Source organism: Spermophilus citellus (assembly GCF_964194105.1).
Source record: "Spermophilus citellus genome assembly, chromosome: 14".
Classification (NCBI taxonomy): Eukaryota; Metazoa; Chordata; class Mammalia; order Rodentia; family Sciuridae; genus Spermophilus; species Spermophilus citellus.
In genome coordinates this window covers 33,173,144-33,197,424 of record NC_138194.1, presented here as the reverse complement: position 1 = coordinate 33,197,424, position 24,281 = coordinate 33,173,144, and the positions used below count along the sequence as shown (strand labels likewise).

General features: G+C 34.2%; 1 protein-coding gene across 2 annotated transcripts in view; it reads left to right on the top strand.

Moving 5' to 3' along the window:
• The window catches only part of PREX2 (phosphatidylinositol-3,4,5-trisphosphate dependent Rac exchange factor 2), a 294,603-nt gene that overhangs the window by 108,564 nt on the left and 161,758 nt on the right, over positions 1-24,281 (top strand). For both annotated transcript variants that reach the window (XM_081266437.1, XM_081266436.1), the window contains exons 9-15: positions 4,133-4,282; positions 7,338-7,482; positions 10,290-10,390; positions 15,899-16,002; positions 16,711-16,760; positions 19,311-19,386; positions 23,572-23,644. In XM_081266437.1, coding sequence (XP_081122563.1) covers positions 4,133-4,282; positions 7,338-7,482; positions 10,290-10,390; positions 15,899-16,002; positions 16,711-16,760; positions 19,311-19,386; positions 23,572-23,644 — 699 coding nt within the window. The remainder of the gene's footprint in view (positions 1-4,132; positions 4,283-7,337; positions 7,483-10,289; positions 10,391-15,898; positions 16,003-16,710; positions 16,761-19,310; positions 19,387-23,571; positions 23,645-24,281) is intronic.

The window sequence follows — 24,281 nt, the reverse complement described above, 5'->3', positions numbered from 1 at the left end:
TGTTAATCTTTTTCAGTGTATATAATACTTGGATATTATCTATCTAATTATTGCAAAAATATTGACAGGGTACCTGCATGTCCACTGAGATTTCTAGTATATCAGTTTTGGATAAACCTTATCTCATTAAATGAAAGTGAGTTGAATTAAGTGTGAGAATTTGCAGATTGTGAAGCTTTGAGCAATAATGACATGTTCAGGTCTGACCCTTGGATTTTTCTGATTCTGGAAAAAATCAGAGACTATCAAACTGAGATACTCAACATTTAATTTGATACTTTCTATAAAATTAATATTTTCGATCTACTGAAGCTTGTGAATTTATCTGTTTTTCATTTGAGAAAATATTTATTATTTAATTATGATTTTTTAAAAAAAAATTCCTACTAAGGACAAAGCACTGTTGGGCTTTTCCTTAATCTTTGAGTGTTCTTTATAGAGAAGGTTAGTTCTTGTTTTGAGTATATTGAAAAATATGCTATGATTAAAATCATAAAGCTGTACACATCTCTATATCCTTTTTTAATATTTATTTTTTAGTTGTAGTTGGACACAATACCTTTATTTATTTATCTTTATGTGGTGCTAAGGATTGAACTCAGGGCTTCACATGTGCTAGGCGAACACTCTACCATTGAGCCACAAACTCAGCCCATACATCACTATATCTTTTGAAGTAAACAAGAAGCATCTACTTATTTTATAAAATAAATCGTAATTATGATAGCATTATGAAGTAGGTGGACTACATTTTGAGTCCTGTTATACGTATATGTGTATGGTTTGCATATGTGTATGTGTGTAACTATATCTGTATATATAGATATTTAAATTTTCATATAATTTTAAAAATTGACATAGTAAAAGTCAGCATGTATACTTTAAAAATTTAAAATTGTAATATGAAAGAGGATATTCTATCAAAATATTGTAAATGCAGCATTTATCCTGTAATTTGAGACAAATTTGGCAGTCAACTAATTTACCTGGCTTTCTGTCTATTGGAACAGCAGCCACATGCAGTCAGTCTCTTGCCTGCTTTTCTGGTCCTGAGTTCAGCTGTATGATTTCTAAGAAAGTTTGATTGCACAGGCTTGAGTAGTCAGGTTCTCTTCATGGAAGAGTTGGGTGCACACATTAAAAGAAGAAAGAATCTGTGCAACAGAGGAGAGTGGGGTGGCTTGATGAGAACCCCATCCTAGAGAAAGCATCTGGAGTCACAGGACAAGCAGGAAGCAGTAGATAAGACTAGAATGGTGGGAACATATTACAACATTGTGGAAAACGTCCTCAGCTAAGTGAGCAGGGATATTACAGGATCCATCTTGCTGCTCACGGCCCAGATGGAAGATAAGATATATAGTCAAGGAAGGAGACTTTATTTGAAAAGCTAGTTGATTAAGAAGATAGAAGTTTCTTATCCAAAGTCCATCTTTCTGGGAAACTAATTCAGGAGTGGTTTATTTCAACACTTCGTGGGTATTGCCAGAATGGTAGGCAACTTTTCACAGCTGGTGTGCCATATGATGCATACCTACCTGATCCTAGTAGTTCCCAGTTGGTTTCCAGTTCTGCAAATTTCAAGAACAATGATTAATATTTCCATCAATGCTGAGCTTCAGGCACAGAATAAATCTACATATTTTGACTTGATTCAGTGGCAAGACACCAAAGCCTTTTGAGCTAAATGTGGCATGATGAAAAAAATAGTAAAGTAAGAGCCAGCAGGGTGAGAAGAGGGCAGTGATGTGACTTTGAGTAACCCAGGAGGGGAAGGAAGGAAGAGCCGGGTTCTAGAGGTGGTAGGCCCAGGGCATACACCTGTGCATGTCAGGAGCATTACATGGATGACTTTGGTGTTTGAACTAGTTGTCTCTTGTGCTCTGTGGGAGGAATTTGTTGTGCTGATTTTAAAGTAAGTCCAGGCAGGTGCAGTGTAATTCCAGTAATTCCAGTGTAATGCCTATAATTCCAGCTTCTGAGTAGGCTGGGGCTGGAGGATTGTGAGTTCAAAGCCAGCCTCGGCAACTTAGTGAGACCTTGTCTCAAAACAAAAACAACAACAACAAAAAGAGACTTTGGATGTTTAAACTGTTTAAACACCACTGGATTGAATCCCCAGTAATACACACACACACACAAAACAAACAAACAAACAAACAATAAAGTGTAATGTTTAGTACATAGGCTATATGTGGCAACTTTGGTTTTCTTCATCTAGTTATTGCTTAAATGGTAATAAATGTAGGATCTTTTAAAGTGCAGTGCAAGGTTCACTTGGCTAATCACGGATACTGGTCTTACAGGGAAACAAATTGTGGTTGGGCGGAGGGGTTGTTAACATGTATAATCTGAATTTTTTTAACAATTTTTTTTCTACCAGTTTATTATAATTTCTTACTTGTTTATTTTTGTAGCTATTAAGGAGGGTTCAGAGTATAATTATGAAATAAATAACTTTTATTTTCCCTCTGCCCATTAGTACTTAAACTGACATGCATTATGAGGTTGTGCTGCTTTGCACAGAATGTGAACGTGAATCAAATATGTAAAAGGAAGAAGAAAAGTACAAAAATTATAATGTCTGATATAATTCTATTCTAAACCAAATGTAACCTGGGAGTTTGAAAGACCCACAACTCTACAACATCATTTGATAGTGAATTTGGGGAATTAATAGTCTAAGAGCAGGTAATGTGTGGTGACATTTGGGTACGAATGAAAGACTGTGGGAAGCATATTATCAGAAACTGAGTGCCAAGAACCTCTGCTTCTGTTCAAAACTTACTAAGCAAAATCAATCATTTGAAAGAGGACTCACCAAGCCAGCGTAAGTGCTATATAGAGTCATTCTCTAAGCCACCTTTAACCTTTTTCTGGCTTCCCTCTTGTCTATGGCCATGGCAAATCAATAAATTTTAGGGGAGACAAATGAAAAAGGTCACTGTTTGAGTCAGATTTTTTTCACTGCTGTGATTAAAGGATCTGATTAGAACAGCTGTAAGGAAGAAAAGTTTATTTGAGGGCTTACGGATTCAGAGGTCTCAGTCCATAGAAGGCTGGCTCTGTTTCTCTGAGCTTGAAATGAGGTTAACATCATGGAGGAGTGTGTGGCAGAAAGAAGCAGCTCACATCACGATGATCTAGAAGCATCGAGAGACTCCACCCTCCAGATACAAATATATACACCAAAGCCTCACTCCAATTCCCACCTCCTCCAGCTACACCTTACCACTTTAGTTAATCCCATCATTAACTCACTGATTAGGCTGAGGCTATAATCCAGTCATTTCTCCTCCAAAGCTTTTTGCATTGTCTCACATGTCAGCTTTTGGAGGACACTACATCTAAAACCTAACAGTCACTTCAGTTGCTACAGATGCTGACACAGCCCTCTGAACTCCATTATTCTGTCTTGGAACCTTTGTTTCAGAGTGGTCTGCACTGTCTTGGCCAGTAAAGTTTTCTTACAAGTTTTGTCACTGTAATCTACCTGTTGGTCAGAGAGCGGCCATAGAGGGCTTCCTGGGGACATTCACAAATCCATGTTTATGGTTTAGACAAAATTGTGATAACAAATAGAAACAATTTGATGTGCACTCATCTTCAAGGAAATTATTTTGTGAGTCTTTATTCATGAGAATTATATGAGATAATGTGGTTTTCAAAGAATATGTTTTAACTGCATGTCATGATAATGGTTTGGTATTTGTGTTTCCCCATTTTATGGCAGTTTTGGTATATCCACTTGTTGTGTGTTTTATTGACTTACTCTCATTCTTACTGTGCTGTTTATTAAATAATAGAGGATTGTTCTGTAGGTAGAAATTGTTCCTGAAATCTTTTATTGCTTTAGAAACTTTAACAATATTTTTGGACTTAGAGCAAATGAATGTTAATAAGTTTGTAGTGTTTAATTTCATTTAATATGTTATGAGTTAGGAAAGTTATATAATTGAGCACTGACTACATCCAACATATAGCTGTTTCTTTAGTTTTTTAAATCTTCATACAAAAGCAAAAATATCTTGAAGAATTTTGTGGTCTTGAAACTTTCATGAATTGAATGATCATGTTGATATGATATTATACATTATATTTTGCTTATTGGTCTTTGCCCATTAATTTCCAGCTGACTTCCACAGCAGTGGACACATTGTTGTTAACGGTTGGAAGATACATAATACAGCAAAAAATAAGTGGTTTGTGTGCATGGCAAAAACACCTGAAGAAAAGCACGAGTGGTTTGAAGCAATTTTGAAAGAAAGAGAACGACGAAAAGGTGAGTATATGAATTAGTCCCTGTGATTTTTTTTTTTTTTGTGTGTGTGTGTGTGTGACGATTGTAACTTGGCACTAGAGCAAGTAACTGGAAAAAGTTATGAGAATGTGGACTGACAAATAATATTCACTTTGATTTGCTGTGTGATAAAGGTCTACCGTAAAATATTTTTGAATAATTAACAATATTGTTAAATATTTAAAAGGGAAAGTTTTTATAAAGTTAGCAACATAATTATAGTATAGATGATAATGCTTCACACGAGTGACAATGTTTTAGTTTCACTTATTTTAACAGTTGTTCTGTTACTGGGCACATTATTCTTGCTGCCTCCAATGTAGAACACAAAGTCTTCCTTTAACCAGACTTCATTAATGTATCATAGTGAGGGCTGGGGATGTAGCTGAGTGTTAGAGCACTTGCCTAACATGTGTGAGATCATGGGTTTGATCCCCAGCATCTAAAAAAAATACTCATAGATATAATATTTTATCTATATCTATAGATAAAAAGAAATATAGAAAGAGATATGTAGTAGTGTCATAGGATCTTTCTGTATATTTAGGACTCTATGTTTAATAGTGTGATGAAAATCCTTTGATCAAATATGTTAGCTTTCTAGTTGTAAATTAAGTCCCTTTGTGTGTGTGTGTAAATATATATATATATATATATATATATATATATATATATATATATATGTATATATATATATGTATATGTATGTGTGTGTGTGTATACACTTGAGATATTCTCAGCATGTCATTGAGAATTTTTTACTGGTAAAAAATTTGTTCAATTAGGATTCCTAGGTAAAAATTTGTTTCATGCTTTTAGAAAGATTTTCAAAAGATATTTGACCTGGCAAGTAATCACTTGTGTGAAGTTTATTGACAAGCAAACATGTGCAGTTTAGCTCAGAAATAGAAATACTTGTATTTCTTTACCAATTTATTTCTTAATTGTTAGCAATCATGGCACTGCTGATTACCCTTCCTAAGATTTGGGAACAAAACTGCTCTTGGTAATGAAATTTCAAGACAAAAGAGCTTTCTTCTATCTTCAGGTGTTTCCCCTTGAATATACAAAGTTTCAACTTTAAATATTTATAGTATACATCTGTTTAAGAATTTGCAAAGCATTTTGAAATCCTTATTCCTTTGATTGATCATGGATGAACAATCTGACATAAAAATTTAAAAGTTATAGATGCATAACTGACTCCTAAGATTTGTTGAATCTAGCATTCTGTTCAGTATAGCAATTTTTCAAGTAGAAAAGCAAATAAATTCAAAGGAGAACTGAATTTCTCTTCAAGTTGAAACTTAAATGTTTTTTTTTTCTAGAAAAACTTTGTCTTAAGATACCCAAGATAAAATATTGAAAGCAAAAGAGTGAAAAAAAATTAAAAAGCACATTTTATAAAATAGGGAAATTGTACAAAGTTAGGCTCTGATCCTGTGGTATTATTCATTACTTTTGGCAATTGTTAAAGGCTCCTGTATTGGAAAAAATTAAATTTTAGTAGAAATTTTTATAGCTTAGAAGACTAAAAATAATTGAAATATTTCTTATAACAGTCCTTCCTCTGGCCTATCTGCTAAGTGTTGCTGGTTCCAACATTTTATCTTTGGCACTAGCTTCTAAATAGATTCCTTTCTTGGGTTATCTATTCCCAGTAGATTAACTTCCACTTTATACTGCCAGTTTCCCAATCTTCATGTCCAGCCTTTGTCCTCTGTCCCAGTCTCTGTACTTGTGCATTCTGTTGACCCCAGATTCCACTCAACACTCTGAGCACTGATGGACTCCTTTTTGCTTGGATGTCTCTGCCCAGAAGCATCCCTATCTACTTCCTCTCATCAAACCCTGGAACATCCTGATTTCTTCTCTCTCCTTTACACCTACATTTGATCAGTTGCTGTGACCTATCATAACCACCCCCCATCTATTTCTTCATTTCATCTTTCTTGCCTTAGAACCCTTATTGTTTGCAGGATCTTGGACTTGCTTAAACTTTCAGTTTCCTCCAAATGGTCTCTGTATTAGTCAGGTTTTTATTGCAATGACCAAAATACTCTACAAGAACAACTTGAAAAAGAGAAAAAGTTTATTTTGTAGCCTTTGAGGGCAACAACCCCAATGATCTACTTCCTCCAGCCATGGCCCCTGCCTATAGTTACCACCCAGTAGTTCATTCATATTATGAATCCATCAAATGAGTTAATCCACTGATGAGGTTACAGCTGTCATAATCCAGCCATTTCCTAAAATTCCCATCTCTGCATCTTGCTGCATTGGGGAACATGCTTTGAACACATGGTGCTTTGGGGGGGACATTCCAGATTTAAGTCATATAACATTCTTCCACTTTGTAAATCCTAACCCCCTTCAGTTTGTTCTCCACGTTGTCCTCTGAGCTTTGTTTCCAAAACAACAGAACTCTCTTTCCTACGCTGTACTGCCTTTTCTTTCCTGCTAGCTAAAATACAGATGTTTCCCTCTCTTCTAAGTTGAAACTATAAGTACCCTCCCTAACCCACCGGCACATCTCCTGCCTTCTTGCCTAAAACCCAGAACTCTAGGGCCTCTGTGTTGCTTGATATTAGTTAGCTCTTGCAAATACTTTGTGTAGAAATACCTATTTGTAGTGGTGCTCTTAAATATGGCCCTCCTGTGAAAGATTTCTTAACGTTTTCCAGGTAGACATGTGGTACCCTGAGTATTTCTTTATTTTATCAGACTTTCCCCTTCACAGGGACGCCTAGGACCACCATGCCTGTTAATGCTCCTCTTATCTGTTGCTCTCACTCCACTGACTAAACTGTGTTCTTGTGGGGTATGATTGTACAAAGGCACTCTTTACTCTGGGAATCTTGTCCTATCTACCTAGCATATCATAAACTTCTTGAAAACTGTGTCCAATCTTAAGAGCTCTATATCCTTACCCTCCAGCCCATGGTAGACACATGATAAATGCTTCTTTAATGAAGGCATAAGCTAATGAATGAAGAGATTTTTTTCAATTGCATGTCCTTTGTCTTATTTTTGATAGGTTTAAAACTAGGAATGGAGCAAGACACCTGGGTAATGATCTCTGAACAGGGTGAGAAACTTTATAAAATGATGTGCAAACAAGGAAATCTGATCAAAGACAGAAAAAGGAAATTGACTACGTTCCCTAAATGCTTCCTTGGAAGGTAGGGTTGGCAACCTGGGTGCGTATACTTCTTTATGTTTACCCTCTCACATGTTAACTTTACTTATTTTTTTCCTCTTTTAAAAATATTACTTAAAGCATTTTTGAATACTTCTTTATGATCTACATTTTCTGGACCATGGCCAGATGAGGGAATGGAAAAGAGAGCCAGGATCCTGTAGATAACTTAAAGCATCCATCCCTTCATCTATGACTTCAGTAGTATCTGATCTACCAAGTTATGAGTGTGAAGTGGAGGCTGGGGCGAGGCATCGAGTGGTCTGAAAGCTGATGTGTTTGTAGGGGACAGAATGATGCGTCTGACATGGAAATACACATAGGGCTTGAAAGTCAGAGTTGATGGTGGATTCAGATGAGGGAATACTGGAGAGAACTAAAGGCAAACAGTCCAAACTCCCAATCAATTTGGAATTCAGACAGCTGGGTTCAGGGAAAAGGGGAATAGACAAAGAGTCTAAACTAGTGAGTCGTGTGAGAGGCCAGGCACCATGGATGATGTCTCATTTGTTTTCTGCAGACCGTGCTAAGTGGAATTCTCTGGTTTAATCAGTGCAAAAGCAGTGAGAAGGGTATCTGCTTCAGTTAGCTCTCCTTAGGCTAGACTCTGTGCTTGCCTCTTTCTCTGTACATAATTTCCAATAGACTGATTCAGACCTGGGAGTTAAATGCCTTTATTTCTTTTTAAAGATGCAGAAACTATTTATCAGGCATCTTAACAAGTTCATATAGTTTCTCAATGTTGAGACCATTAAAGTAGACTGTGACAATAGTTCAAAGCACGGACTGCTATCTTGCTTTTACAGTTCAAATCTTGGTGCTGTCACTAGCTAGTCATGGGATTTGGAAAAGTTAAGTTTCTGTTTCTTCTAGAAACACAGAGATGATTGTAGTGCTTACCTGCAGTTCCCATCAGCATGTCTTTTAAACTAGCTTTGGGGACATACAGAACAACCATAGGCCATATTTGTCCCTCACTCCCAACTCAGAAATATGTAGGCCAGGAAACTCCCTTTCTACAGAGCATCCTGGACTTTCTTCTTCAGGGAGAATAGCCCTCAGAGCTGCCATACAGCTGCCCCCCTGTGGCATAGCTCCTGGCTCCCATGCTCTGTTGTCATCCCTCCAGGTGATAACTCTAATGCAAAGAGCAGAACAGATGTGGATCAGCTTGACACAGAAGCTCAGTACAGCAAAAGGACAGTGTCTCTTATAAGAGACACTCCAAGGGTATAACTTCCAGTGTCCCCAAATGGATATGCCCTCTTGCAGGACAGTCACTTCATATTATGACTTTCCTTTAGAGGCATGAGATTGAACCATTAGGAGTCATTTTTACCAAAGCAGTGCTGACACTGTAACTTCACCAGGTGAGCAGGTGTCTAGGGGGACAAAGCTAGAAAGTTAGCCCAGATCAAATTTGGTTTTATTGCAGGAGAAAGCGTTTTGCTGACCCTAAACCCACAGTATCTCATATAGATGTATTGCTGGTAATAGTTGTGATGATACATACAGCATTTCTCAGCACCTGATACACAGGACAGGCTTAGGAAATGTTAACTATGGCTTTTCTCTGTCAGCAATCCAATGCAGCCAAGTTACACATCTCTCCTGAGTGGACCATGATCCTTTAGCAGAGTGTTGTTGGAATCTTCTTGGTTCTGAGGAGGTCCCATGATAAAGCCACTACTTAACTTTCTTTCTGACCTCCTCTCCCATTTATAAAAATAATATTCCCAATTTATATTTAAAGGGGCTCTTTCTCACCTTTGAATTTGACATTTTCAGGATCTGGTGACATTTGGGTAGAGAAATACAGGTTAGCTGCATATCAGCTTACTTGTCAGTCACTGATAAGCACTATCTTATCAGTGTGCCAGGAACTGTGCTGACATGCACCATCTCATTTAATAATTTGACAGCACCATCACATTGATATTCTTGAGGCTGAGAGCTAATTGACTAACCCAAGATCACATAGCTGGTAGAAGAAACAGGATTTAAATTCAGCTTGTCCTATTGCAAAGTATATGATCTCAACCATTATAGTTTATTTTACCCTCTCATATCTTTATTTTTTCTTTTATTTCTTATATTCCTTCCTCTTTTTTAAAATTTGTGGTCTTTCTTTTGGATGGTTCTTATTTAATAAGTGAATCAGAAGCACTTTAACAACTTTTTCTGCCTTAAAGTATATTTCTTAGACTAGACCATTCATTTTTAGAATTTCATGTCTAGATTATTTGAAGCATTTTGTGTTGCCTTTGGTTTAGTAATAAATGGAAAATAGTTTCCTGATGCTTCCTTGATCTCTGGCCTCTGTGTAACAACAACAACAAAAAAATTAAAAAGTCTAAAACAAATTCATTATTATGTCAAAGTTTAAATGTTAGTTTTTTTTAAATGCCTATGAGAATATTTTTATTTGTAAAATGTCTGTGTAATTAATGTTCTTTTAAGGATAGCACATGACCATTTGCCTTTTTGTGGACAATAGTCTTGTAATTACGGATACACTAAGATTTTCACTTTGGGTTTATGAGAAACCTCAAGAATTTGAATAGTTTATTAAATATAGTTTAGGAGAGTCTCAATGTGTGGACATAGGTTTTCTAGAATAGTGTCCATCTTCTATGACTTGCAGGTCTTACTATCTGCTGAATGGCATTGCCAGTGTCCCTTTATACTTTGAGACTCCTTTCATAGTTGTTTCATGACTGCATGGTACAGATCGATTTCCAGGGGAGGGAAATGAACTGTTCTACTTTTATTATTGGCTTTCTGTTGCAGTGAATTTGTGTCGTGGTTGTTGGAAATTGGAGAGATTCATAGACCGGAAGAAGGTGTTCACTTGGGACAAGCATTATTAGAAAATGGAATCATCCACCATGGTGATTATTTTTTTTTAATTTAATTACTTATTTAACTTATATATTTACAAATTGCCTGTCTCTTAATCTCACTGATCAATTTGGTTTATAATTTTCTATGTTATAGGAAACTAACCATTTTCCTTAGCATTGTCAATACCTAATGTGTGTAGAATAGTTTGTGTGGGTTGATGGTGATGTGGGTTTATGAAGTGTGGGTTTATGGTGAAACCACTGTTAACCTTAAAATGAACAGCCACCACATAGGCAGGAGTTACGATATGGGTAGGTGCTGTGGGATTATGGAGTAAGAGATGGCAAGTTCTAACTGGAGTATGTTCCATTTGTTACAGTTTATTTAGGTTGTAAATTAATTACGAGTTAATACAAAATACAGTTAGAACAAACTTTAGTCTTGATCAAATTATCCCCCCAACCTCAGGCACCACTTTCTCCAATAATACATTTGAAATCAAATAATTTTGAATAAAAATTAATTTTGAAATTTTATATGCAAGAATTCTTCAAGTATATAAATTATGAGAACTGAAAAGTTATTTTTAAACAATGGTATCTATAATGTGATTAATTCTTGGAGAGAGATAGTACTATGTGTTTTTTTTGTTTGTTTGTTTTTGTTTTGTTTTTATTTTTTAGTTGTAGTTGGATATAATACCTTTATTTTAGTTAGTTTTTATGTGGTAGTGAGGATCGAACCCAGGGTCTCGAATGTGCTAGGAGAGTGCTCTACTGCTGAGCCACACCCCCAGCCCAGTACTATGTTTTCTAAATTAATAAATGAATGAATATCTATTTCTATATCTATCTATCTATCTATCTATCTATCTATCTATCTATCTATCTATCATCTATCTATCCATCCTAGAGATTGAACCCAGGACCTCATATATGATAGGCAACATTTGTTAAAATTTGATTTTAGTGGCCAGGGCTTTTACTATTATCAGGATTTGACCAGTTGCAATGTCACATTTGGTATTCTGAATTTTTGTCATGAGAAAATTTTTGTTAAAGTCTCTGATTACCCCAAACTGGGGGTAAAAGAACATATGAAGCAATTTCACATTAATAGAGTACTTCTATTAGATGGAAGTTATGAGGCAAATGTGGTAGATTCATTTGTATGTAGTTCCAGCTGCATTTTAGTGAAAATAGAATCCCTAAAATAAAGTTGAATGAACCATCTGTTATAAGAGAGCAAGTTAAAAAAAAATTGACTGTTATTGTTATTATTCCCTTTGCAAATATTGTTGAGAATATCATCAGCAGCAATACCTTGCTAGAACGGGAGTTCTTGTTTTCAGGTAGCATATGCTTTTTCCATAGTATGCTGTTAATATTCATCTTATTTGACTCTAGAATTTATAGTAAAATTCTTATGTGAGAATTCAGAGATCCATTTGTTAAATCCTCTAGTGTGCTGAAGTTGGCTTATACTAGCTCCTGAGAGCTGATAATTTAATTAAAAATATTTTGCAAGCTGGTTGGTCATTAAGAGCAATTATTATTAATGTCAAAATTATATAAACATTTACACAAGTTATATTATAAGCAAAGGTGATGAATTCTTGAAAGTTAAACACTTCCTAATTATTTCACTTCATTTTATTGTTACCTATATTCTTGAGGGTATTTATTATTGAAGTTATTATTTTTTATGGTGGAAATGTGCTGTAACCGTGTGACATGACACTCATAATTAACTATGTGTTAATAACTGTAAGTTGGTAACTTGAAATTGCCCAGAATGAGACTGTTTATATCACAGAAATTAGCGTATGCTACAAATCATAGGTCCTCCTCCCCTCCTTTCCTCTACCTCCTTGTAACTCTCTAGTTCTCTCAGAAAATTGTTGTAAAGATTGCATTAAGCAAGATGGCCTAAACTCTTTTTTAGTTAATAAATTTTTCATGCTAGATAATTTGGGGCAGTGGATTTGAATGTGTTTTTCCAAGTCTCCACTGTTTTTCCAAGGCAGTGGCTAAGATTGGCAGAGTGGCCCAGGGTTGGAACTATCAGGGTCACAAGCATTTGCATTACAGCTGAACCCCCCTTTAACAATGAGTTCAGCTACCACTTGTTTTATTGTGGCAAGAGACATTTGGGCCCAATGTTTCCTTGAAGTTTGGAATATCTAGAGAATGATTGATTTCAATGAATTTTAAGGGGCAAAAATGAGATTAGATGACATAGGAGAAATAAATGACCCATCTTGAAATATAGTATAAAATTTCAAAATATTTCTCTTAATTTTTAATTTTTTCATATGTGTCTTTCTCTTTATAGCTTATCCTAGGAAAAAAGATTCCAAAGGCTGTATTGTCTGTTTGGGGGCGGTGGCAACAATCTTGGTTCAATTTTATTGCTGCATGCCACAAACTTTGGTGGGCTGGGTAAAAGTGTGTGTGCGTGCCTGTATGCATGTGCACTGCTTGTGTTTACTAACTAATGTTTTAATATTCTACTGGTTTCACCAAATGTAGTTAATGAGAATTAATTCTGACAGTTTTTTGTCCTCTTCCAGTGGTTCTAGCAGAAAGCCAAAGTCTTCTATCTAAGCCTGAAAGTATTGCAGCAAATTATTTCTTTTGCAAATGTTGTATTCCCCATAATGAAAATATTTAAATATAAACCTTTGAACTTTAAAAATATAAACCTTTGAACTTATTTTAAGGTTTTACTTTCTAAAACAGTGATTTTTAAAATTTTGGTGTCTATAAAATAGCAGCCTGGAAAAGAGAAAACTTAATGGGAATATTTAATGGGATTCTTTACTGAGGTGTAATCGACAAATAAAAGTTATATGTAATTATGGTGTACAACATGATATTTTTTTATATATATACACACACAGTAGGAAATGATCACCAATCTAGTTAATGAACACATCCATTCCCTCACATAGTTATTATTTTTTCGTGTGATGGTAGCATTTAACATCTATTCCCTAAGCAATTTTCAAGTGTATAATACATTATGTCACATTTTCTCTGTTTATCCATTAATGGACACTTAGGTTGATTACATATCTTGACTGTTCTGAGTAATGCTTCAATGAACATGGGTATGCAGATATCTGTTTGCATACTGATTTCAGTTCTTTTGGATATATTTCCAGAAGTAAGATTGCAGGATCATCATGATTCTATTTTTAATTCCTGAAGGATCCTCCCTACTGTTTTCCATAATGGCTGTACTAACTTACACTCTTCCTAACAGTGTACTATAGTTCCCTTTTCTGCACGTCCTCCTCTACACTGCTATTTTGTCTTTTTGATATTTGCCATCCTAAGAGATGTGAGGTGATATCATTGTGGCTTCGATGTACATCTCCCTGATGACTGGAGATGTTGAGCACCTTTTCATGCATCTGTTAGCTATCTGAATTTCTTCTTTTGAGAAGTACCTATTTAGATCCTTTTCCTGTATTTCAGTGGGGTATTTGTAGTGTGGTGTTGAGTTCCTTAATATGTCTTGGAATTTAGCCTACTAATCGAATATGTAGTTTGCAAATATTTTTTTCCCATTCCATATATTGCCTTTGCATTTTGTTAATTATTTTACTTGCCATGCACAAGCTTTTTAGTTTGATGTAATCCCATTAATTGATTTTTGCTTTTATTGCATGCACTTTTGGTATTACATTCATTACTTATCTTTTTACTGGTAGTTTTACAGCTTCAGGTCTTTAATTTAATCCATTTTCAGTTGGTTTTGTGTATAGTGTGAAATAAGGGTCCATTTTCACTCTTCTGCTTGCAGATATACAATTTTTCTAGTACCACTTTTTAAATAGACTTTGTTTCAGTCAGTTTTTCACTGCTGTGACCAAAATTGCCTTACTAGAGCAACTTAGAGAGGAATAGTTTTGGGGGGTTCATGGTAAAGTGTTCTTAGTCCACTGTTGGCCAGCTCTGTTGTTCTGGGCCCAAGGTGAGACAGCCCATCATGGCCGAAGGGTGTGATGGAGGGAAACTACTTCCCTCCTGACCAGGTCAGAAAGCAGAGAAAGAGGGAAGGGGCCGAGGAGAAAAACTCCTCCAGGGCATGGTCCCAGTGACCCACCTCCTTCAGCCATGCCCTACCTGCCTATAGTTAACTCCCAGTCAGCCCATTCAAACTGATCAGATTAAGTTCTCATAGTCAGGTCATTTTACCCCCAGACATTTTCTCAAAATTCAAGGCATTACTCTGTCTTTTCCTATTGTGCATTCCTGGTAACTCTTTTGAAGATAAATTGACTATAGATATTTAGGATTCTTTCTGAGATCTTATTTCATTCTATTGATTTTTTGTCTCTTTTTATGTCAGTGCTTTGATATTTTTTGATTACTGTAGCTTTGTAGTTTGTTTTGAGGTCAGGTAATGTGATACATCCAGCTTTGTTCTTTTTTGCTGCTCAGGGTCTTTCGTGATTCTGTAAGAAGTTTTTTTTTTTTTTTTTTTTTTTAATGTCCATGAAATATACCCTTGGAGTTTTAAATAGGGGTTGTAGTTAAACCATAGGTTTCTTTGGGTAATGTGGAATTAAAAATAATTTTTTCTATTTATGAATACAGTGTGTCTTTGCACTTATTGGTGTCTTCAATTTCTTTCATCCATGTTTTCTAGTTTTCAGTATATAGATCTTTTCATCTCCTTCATCTTCCCAAGTATTGTGCTTGATTATTTTGATACTGTTATAAATATAATTGTTTTCTTAAGTTCTCTTTGGATGGTTCATTGGTAGCATATGATTCTTGATGTCCTGTTGAATTTGATTTGATAGAGTTTGAGGAATTTTGTGTTTATGTTCATTGAGAAGGTGGCTTATAATTTGATTTGCTTACAATGTCCTTGTTTGTTCTTGTAAAATGAGTTTGGAAATATTCTCTTTTAGTCAGTGTTTTGGAAGAGTTTGAGAATAATTTGCATTAATTCTTTAGATATTTGTTAGAATTTGCCAGTGAAACCATCAAGTCCTGGGAGTAGGAGATTTTAGGAATATGACGATCTTATCCTGAAGATGGCAATGAAGGAAGATCACGCTCATTTTCTACTGAGACAAAATATTTTAGGTGACTGGTGAGAAAAGCATTTCTCAGTGTAAAAACTTAAAATTTTTGAATCAGCAACATATTGAAATTATTTAATCTACTTTGGAAGTCTGAATACAAGATAAATGATCAAGATTGGTGTATGTGTGGTCTTGGCCTTATCAGAGTGTGATAAGACAGACAAATGCTAAAATTCACGTCCAAGACTGAGAATTGAGTCATAATTCTGAATATGAGTATCTGCTCTTTGAAAGTAACTCTGTGTTCAGTTTTGTATTATTGTGAAGAAATGTAAAACATAGGCTTGTTTGTCTATATTCACATAAATATACTCTATATAGTTATACATACATGTGTATTAACTTTTATCAAAGTTTCTCTATTTGGGAATATGTGTTTAGAGAATGTATTTTTTTTCTGCCACCTTTTAGATTGTCACCATTTTAATGTATTGTTCCTTTATGTTCTTAGTTACTGATAAACATCAATTCAAGCCAGAGCAGATGTTATATAGATTTCGGTATGACGATGGTACATTTTATCCAAGAAATGAGATGCAGGATGTGATTTCAAAGGTAATGAATGCTCTTTGCCACAACCCCTTCAGTAGCAGAATTCATGTTATCATGCTTGGGAAAAACAAGAAACTATTGAGAGACTTAAAATTTTCTACTATCATAGAAAATTTAAAATTACATACACAAACAAGCCTCTTTATTTCTTTTTGTAATTTAAAAATTCGGTTGTTAGATCATATCTTTGTTCTCTTACCTCGTTCAAAAAAAGTGCTATTGCCTCATTCAGAAGCATGAATAGTTTTCATACTATTGAAAACTGTTTTACGTGTAGCAACGTAGTAATTGTACTTGAATAAATTCAGGAAATATAGGTATAAAAGTAAATATAATACCAGTTTTAATTTTATACTTGACACAATGTTTATTGACATAGCAAACACATCTTCCAGATTTATTTACTATATAGATTTACTTTCTATCTAAATTATGTCTTAAAAATTTTATACTTTAAGAAAAATAATTTCAAAAATCCTTTGTAGAGCATATCATGTATATGATAAATTCATAGCACAATTGAATCCTATTATTAATGATTTAAAATATTATTTTTGGATTTATCATAACATTGGGATGAGTTTTACACTGATTGAAATTGGTGTAACGATTGCAGGATATTGACAGTGAATTTGCTTGTTCTTTCAATACGGCATTGACATGTCCCTTGAGGCATCTCACTTGCTTTTAACATTTCTTTATTTTTCACAGGGCGTAAGATTATATTGTCGTCTTCATAGTCTGTTTACCCCAGTGATAAGGTGAGTCTGGTTTCTATGTTCCAGGAATCTTAAATAGAAATATTTATATTGCATGTTAGAACTTGGGTTATTTTGTCTTCTTCTGAAAGTGGAAATTTTACTTTGTTTAGTATTTTAAGTAATTATTTATCTTAAAGTATCCCTCAATTTTTCTGCAACTCTATACCATGTCTTTCACTTTTTTAATTGTGACTTCCAAAGTTATTTTGCTTTTATTACATGGTAAATTATAGACTTGAAAATGGAATAATCCACACTCAGTTAATATTAATAAATAATAGTTAACTGGGGAGAATTTGGAAATACCATAAACTCTGAATATTTACCATTGTGGTTACTTGTATTTTAACCCTTTTAATTACATTGTATAATTTATCATTATGATATATTATATATAAATAAATATGGTAGTTCCTTCTAATAGTCTTAATAATAAGTTTTATATTTGAAAATTTAAAATTTCTTTGAAGTTACCAAATACGACTTTTCAATTTTATTCTTTTATGTTTTTGTTACTGAAGAGATATGACTTCTTTTTTACGAGGAATTAGGATGAGTTTTGTTTTTGCCTTCGCCAAAGATCTAGAGTTTTATATTAAGATTACTAATAGAGTAGATAGTGAGGAATATTGTTGAAGCTTGGTAAAATACATTAACTGATAGAACATTAAATTTATTTTGGGTGACTAGATGTTATTTGGAGTTTAATAGCTAAATCATATCTTCAGAACAGAAATGCGTGCTCCATTTCTGAAATGAATAAAGATGCTTTTCATTCTTGGCTGCAGGATCCAAATGTTTTATGTGTGCAGAGTTTCTATTTTTCATTCTGATTTTCAATTCCAAGAAATTCAAGACTAAAAGAGAGAGAAGGAAAGAGAGATTGCAGAAGGCCGTGTCTTAAGTGTGTGGAGTGTCCTTTCACACTGCATAATCACACTGCATGCAGGTCCTGCAGGAGAACTCAGGATCTTATCCATTATTCCGGAAAGTGTTATGTGCACTTTTACAAATAGGCTTCACAAAGTAGAAAGAAATGAAAAGAATGAATATTTATTGACTTTATTCCGTGATCCTGTTATGGATACCCTTCAAATATTTTGAGTAACTTAATACTAAGTACTTAATAGCAATTGGGTAATTAATTATTTTTTTCTGCTCACTAAGTAGAAAATAGGAATGGTTTAATTCACCATGTCACCTGTGTGCATGTTGATCTTATACGTGTGAAAATACATTCTGAAAATATATTTTAACCATATGGGATTTCTTATCCAAAAGACTACATTCTCTAAGACTTGATAAGAAAGAATTGTTCTCTGGCCAGAAATGGTAATTGTTTATGAGTTGTCAAAGGAAAATTGAATGGACCAAAACCCATAATACAGAGGGAATGTATGTTCTTCATGCTTTTAATATGTATGACTTCAACTTACACAGAGAAAAAATGGGCATATTAACCATAAGTCTACATGTGTTGTATAACAGAGACTGTCTCTTTTATTTCTTATTGATGCTTATGGAAACCCAGATGAAATGTGTGGTGAGGTATCAGAAACTTGGAAGTGGATTTAAAAGATTAAAAAAGAAAAAGCTGCCGTTGATTACTGGCTGACCTAGTTTATTTATATTGCAACCTCATAAATTCAACTGTATCTGGGAGCTTTTTAATGCAAGTGGGTAAAAAGATGGAAATATTAATTGTAAATTACTGACAGAGGCTAAACAGTGAATAGAGCTAGTAATTAGTAGACACTTTAAGCTTTGGCAGTTTGCATTTTTTTTTTTTTTTTGACATTTTGAAGGACCATGATTTCCTCATTCCCTTTTGATTCAGGCCTGCAAAATGAATGAATTATAGATTTCTGCCCTTGGGCCTGATCATGAGATTTGTTGGTATCTAACTGAACTTTGAGTGATTTTTTTTTCCCCTCAGTTCTGGGAAATCTACTGAACTGATGTGGAGAGCCCATTGGGCTGCTTTTTCCCTGGAATTTTGGTGTCACTGTGTCTGTGCAGAAGAGGTGACAAGTTCTCAGGGTGTCTACTTCAGGGCAGGCCTGCAGGGTTTTCAGGACAACAGAGCCCTGTGGACAGTCTTGTAATACAAACCCTTCCTTCTTGGAGAATACAGAAGTGGGAATAATGGGTGTTGCTTTCTTCTCCACATTTTAAGGAAATTTTTAGTAGAACCTACTGTGACTTAAAGGAAGAAGTTCTGTTTTATTTTTTCTTTATTTATGGGGTGTTATACTTCCAGCTAAATTATTACTAGATATTAAAACATTAGTGGCCTATGTGTATATAAGAAGATGTTCTGCTTCAGTGTCATCATCAGTCTCTCTTCCCCTTGTATGAGATGATGAAGGATTTTTTTAAGGCATTGAACATGCTTTGCAAACATGTACATTTGTGCATAATATGGGCAATTGATTCTCATTACATTGGTAAACTTTTGTGTTGTACACAGACACCAAATGAAAAATATTTCCTTGTGCTCACTTATTATTTACTCAATGTAAATGTGAATGGTTTCTTTTTCCTTTGTAGAGATAAAGATTACCATTTAAGGACCTACAAATCTGTTGTCATGGCCAACAAATTGATAGACTGGTTAATTGCACAGGTAAATATACAAGTTGCTGAGTTTCATTTACTATTGCTCTATACTTTGAGCATGTGATTTAGGTACTTTTTAAAAAAATAATGTATGCCTACAGATGAGGTACAGTGTAGTATCTTTTCCATGGTCATATCACTAATAGGAAGCAAAATTAGAATTTGAACATAGATATTCTGAATTCAGAATCCTTAAACTTAATTTTTATGTTGTCTTGTCTTTTAAAAGTATGATGTCCGTATCTTAAAAATATCAGCTGAGATCAATCAAAAAACACTAAGCATAATTTGAGTATCATCAAATACTTGCTATAATTTTTTGCATTTTTTTACTAGTTTGTTTTAAAGTATCTTTTTATTAGTCCTTGCAAATGATTCTAGTTTCCCTATGCCTTTTTCTCTATTAGATAACAATTGTGCTTTGGTAATGTGAGTTTTAATATGTCTGTGTATATTTTAAATAGCAAAGTATAGATTTTATTAGTGTTATTGTTTCTCTGCTTCTCAGGAATTGGATGCTGACAGCTTGTGTTGAGAAAATGATTTGCTTCTAAGTGTAGAACAAATTAAGGCATCTAGCACATCATAAAAGATATTCAAATATAATACTTATTTAGATATTTTCTCATACTAGGTCAGTTAATAAGTGAATGAAAATATTCCACTGATTAAAGAAAAGGCTAAAAGAACTGATACCCTTTTAACTGCACTTCTAATCTAGGAGGGAAGATAGTGCTTATCTGAAATGTTGTTATTACACTTGGATATTTGAGTCAACTTTATGAGCAGTTGTTTTTAAAGAAAGTCTCTATCTTTGTTACAAGTAGATGATAACATTTGGTATTTCATCATAAAGTCTTTATTTTTGTTTCATTATTAATATTTAAACCCTATTCGTTTCATCTCTGCACATGTAATTTGAGATTTTTATTGTTTAATATTATTTTTATTTATTTATTTTTTTGGTGCTGGGGATTGGACCCAGGGCTTTGTGCATGCAAAGCAAGCACTCTACCAGCTGCGCTGTATCCTCAGCTGTTTAATTTTATTTTTAGACTCTTTAAGACCACTTATTTTTTTAATGACACCCAAATTTTTACATTTAAATGTTAATATTTTAGATGAGACTGAACGATTACTTTCAGATAAAACCCTAATTTGTGTATCCAGTGGTTTTGCCTCTTATAACACTGTGATCATCGTACATCACTAGAATCAATTCTTTATTCAGTATATAGAGTTAGAATTTTACATACATTATGCTACTATAAATTCACGTGAATGCGTAGAATATGTTGCTTAAATGAGAAAATTGAAGGAAATTCATTTGAAGCAAAAACTGGTATTTAATATATTTAAAGTTCTAACTTAGAAAGTCATCTATCAACTTTTTTTTCTCTTTTACTTTCCAGTGGTACGCATTAGAATATACAGTAAGTTACTTGAAAACTGGACCAAGTCAAACTTACATTTTTCCTTCAGTTTTTCATAGTGATCTGTTTTGACAATGCCTATAGTAGTGTATATTAGAAATTGTAGAAATTGCACTGTACTTGGCTCTTAAGAAAACCTGTTCATTGATGCATGCTCTACTAATAACTAGTACAAATTTGAGCAAGTCATTCCAGCTCTCTGGATTATAGTTTTTATAACTGATTACTACATACTGGGATAGCTGTACCTGGCATCTTTGAACTATCATTGAAGCTTTATGATTCTGATATTGTAAAACTTATCCAAGTTCAGGGATAAGACATACTTAACTCACTGATTAACTTCCAACTAGAATATTATGGGCTATCTTGGAAGATAAATGCACACTAATGAAATGAAAAGAGAACAAGTTAAACTTTTAAAACTTATATGAAGAAGAGATTTTAATAAAATAAAGGTCTCTTTCTATCAAGATTCTCAAATGGTAAGACTTCATTTCCAGTATTGACCAGTATTGACTGGATTGATTTGGACAGCTCTGCAGAACAGAATGAAGAGCTGATTTCAATAAGGTTGTATATGTGTTGTTTGGAATATAGTCTAGATCTTGTAGTTTTCTTCAATATCCTGGGTGATATCATTTTGGATGACTGACTATTGTTTTTGTCTAATACTCTTGCTTGCTGCTGTGTTGCTTCTAGTATAACAGTATAGAATAAAGCATCTTATTCCATGAAGTCAACACCTTATTGGACAAAGGCATTGGTGTACTTATAACATATTATTTCATTTGGTGCAAGTTGTGTAGTCTGTATGCATCACTCCTATTTTATGATTAAATAATGCCTTGTTTCATCAAACTTAGGCAGATTTTATTGTACCTTTCTTTAATGCTCATACATCTATGTGACACCAGTCGGATTTTTAAAAGGCATAGGGAAGCCAAGACATTTTAGATCATATTTTTTACACTGTTCCATATAATATTTGTCTGGCCTGTGTAACATTTGAATAATTTATCAAATAAAATATCAGTGAGTATTAAACAAGCTCTTACTGTAAACTTAACATTTAAACAAGTGCTTTCATGATTAAAATACAATAAACCAACAAAACTGGAAGCAGGCATGGTTTCTGCCTTAAGCGCTGTTGGAAACTGGGCTAATTATTCCAGCATTGTCTCCCCGGGGAAGCCTTGCTGGTGTCGGCTCAGGGGTTTCTTCTGTACCTTAGTTCCCTGGGTATATCTACCTGATAAGGAATATTAATTATAACTGAATAATAGTACTTACTATGTGCCACATTCTAAGTGACCAAATTCTTCAGTAGATTCAAATGACCAGAAGGCAAGAAAATATTTTATGTTGGAATACTTTAACATTTGATCTCTAGCACTTGGCATAATATGCAGAAAAATATCTTTTGAATTGAATGCATTATAATTATCAAGGAGCTAGATTTTTGAAGGAGGTCTGATGCATAGTCCGAAATTACAGATTAAAAAAATGCTTTGGGAGTTAACAGGGTTGCAGTTGTCACAGCATGAGGTGAAACTTACCCTGGAGTCTTCATACAAGATGGGTAGAATTTAAATGAATGGAGAGTAAAGGAAAGGGCATTGCAAGCATGAACAATTACCTGAGTGAACACAAGGATGAAAATGACAGAGAATTCAGGCCACACAGGGGGGCTGAGCTGACTAGCATGAGAGCTGTGGGTATTATACTTTGTAATGTGAATCTGGAGAGGGACATAGAAGGTCTTGAAAGCATAATAAAATTTTTGATATAAATGTAAAATTTTGGAACATGAAATTCCTGTGTAGAAAAGTTGAGTTCTACAATAGCATATGTTAATATCCAGAAAAAAGTTGATACTTTGTACAAGGAAAAATCAAATGTCAGATTAGGGTGTTGACAGTAGAAATTAAAGAGAATTGATAAAGAAGAGAAAATGGATTTGGTCCAGGATCTAAGTTCTAAAGAATAGGCTAGGGAAAAAAATGAGACAATATGTGAGAAAAAGTTTCTTAAACTGTAAAACATATAAATATGAGATTATATATCTACAAAGATATGTGTTCATAAGGTAGATGGATCTTAATCAGTAGAATTGTGTTTTCTAGATCAAAACCATATTAAGATGTTGTTTGGGCTGTTTTGTTGGGTTTAGTTGCTTGATGTGATTATTTCTTTTGGCTAGATAATGAAAGAAAAGCTTGCATTTGCTGGCTTGACTAAACACTTTGAGGTCTTACAAGTCAACAGAGATTAATAGGCTGTGTTAAGAGTGCCTCAAAAGCAAGTGCATTTGGTAAAAGAGAAGAGTGATTGGCCAAGATCATGCAAAATGGTTTTTACCTACCTATATTTAGAGTGTCATCATTTTATAGGCTATTTTCCTGTTCCTTAACCATGATACAGTATCTAAGAAATAACAGGGATTATGTGTAGAGGCAACAAATATTATATACTTATATATTTCCATATTTAATAAAAATTTTACCCAGCGAATGTTAAATATTTTTTATTTATTGTCAAAAGAAACTGTTTTTGTATTAAATGAGTGTTGGATGCATTCTGTCTTATGAAATAATGGATGTATGTAATAACTGTTGGATGCATTCTGTCTTAGGAAACAATGCATGCAGCAATATATGAATGACTTTACCTGAATCTAGTGCTAGGGGTGTCAAGTATGATAAGATACAGGACAGCCTGTGTTGATCCTGGCTTACACAGTACTTTTTGGTTAACAGGGGGATTGCCGCACCAGAGAAGAGGCAATGATATTTGGCATTGGACTCTGTGACAATGGATTTATGCATCATGGTAGGGATTTTTGTCTTGGAAGCTTACAGATGTATTTCATTGTTTTGGTTCTTCTTAGGACATTGGGAGTATCTCAGTACTCTAGTGAAGTCCGCAGGAACCAGCAAGGCTGTGTGGGTGTTGCCCTGGGTCCGTGCTGAGTCACCACATCTGCAATCCATTTCATTGCTGGTGCTATTCCTGTGTCAGATTGCTGTTATCTACCAGTTGCCATGACTTCTTTTATTTTTCTAGACAATTCTAATTCCAGAAGAGCAATGGCTTGCTCATGTACCTCTTTGAATTGGTTTCAGATTAGACTTATATTTTTAAAAATTACACTGGAAAGTAGAATAATTAAATGACATATGGCTGAATACTTATTGTTTTTTTTGGGGGGGATATTTTCAAAATCACTTTAGGGAATTAAATTATAGATCTCTGGGGAAAATGTTTCTTTTTGGCCATTAATGATTGATTTTTTTTCTTGTTTGATGACTTGATGAAAGTCATCAAACAAGAGTTTTTAAATAAAGTTCATGGATTTATCAAAACAAAATTGGATTTTTCCTCTCTATTCACACTAGGTTATAGAATCTGTGGACTCAAAACATTTTTCTTTCAATTATTAATGTATTGTGCTTCTAACTATGTTTCA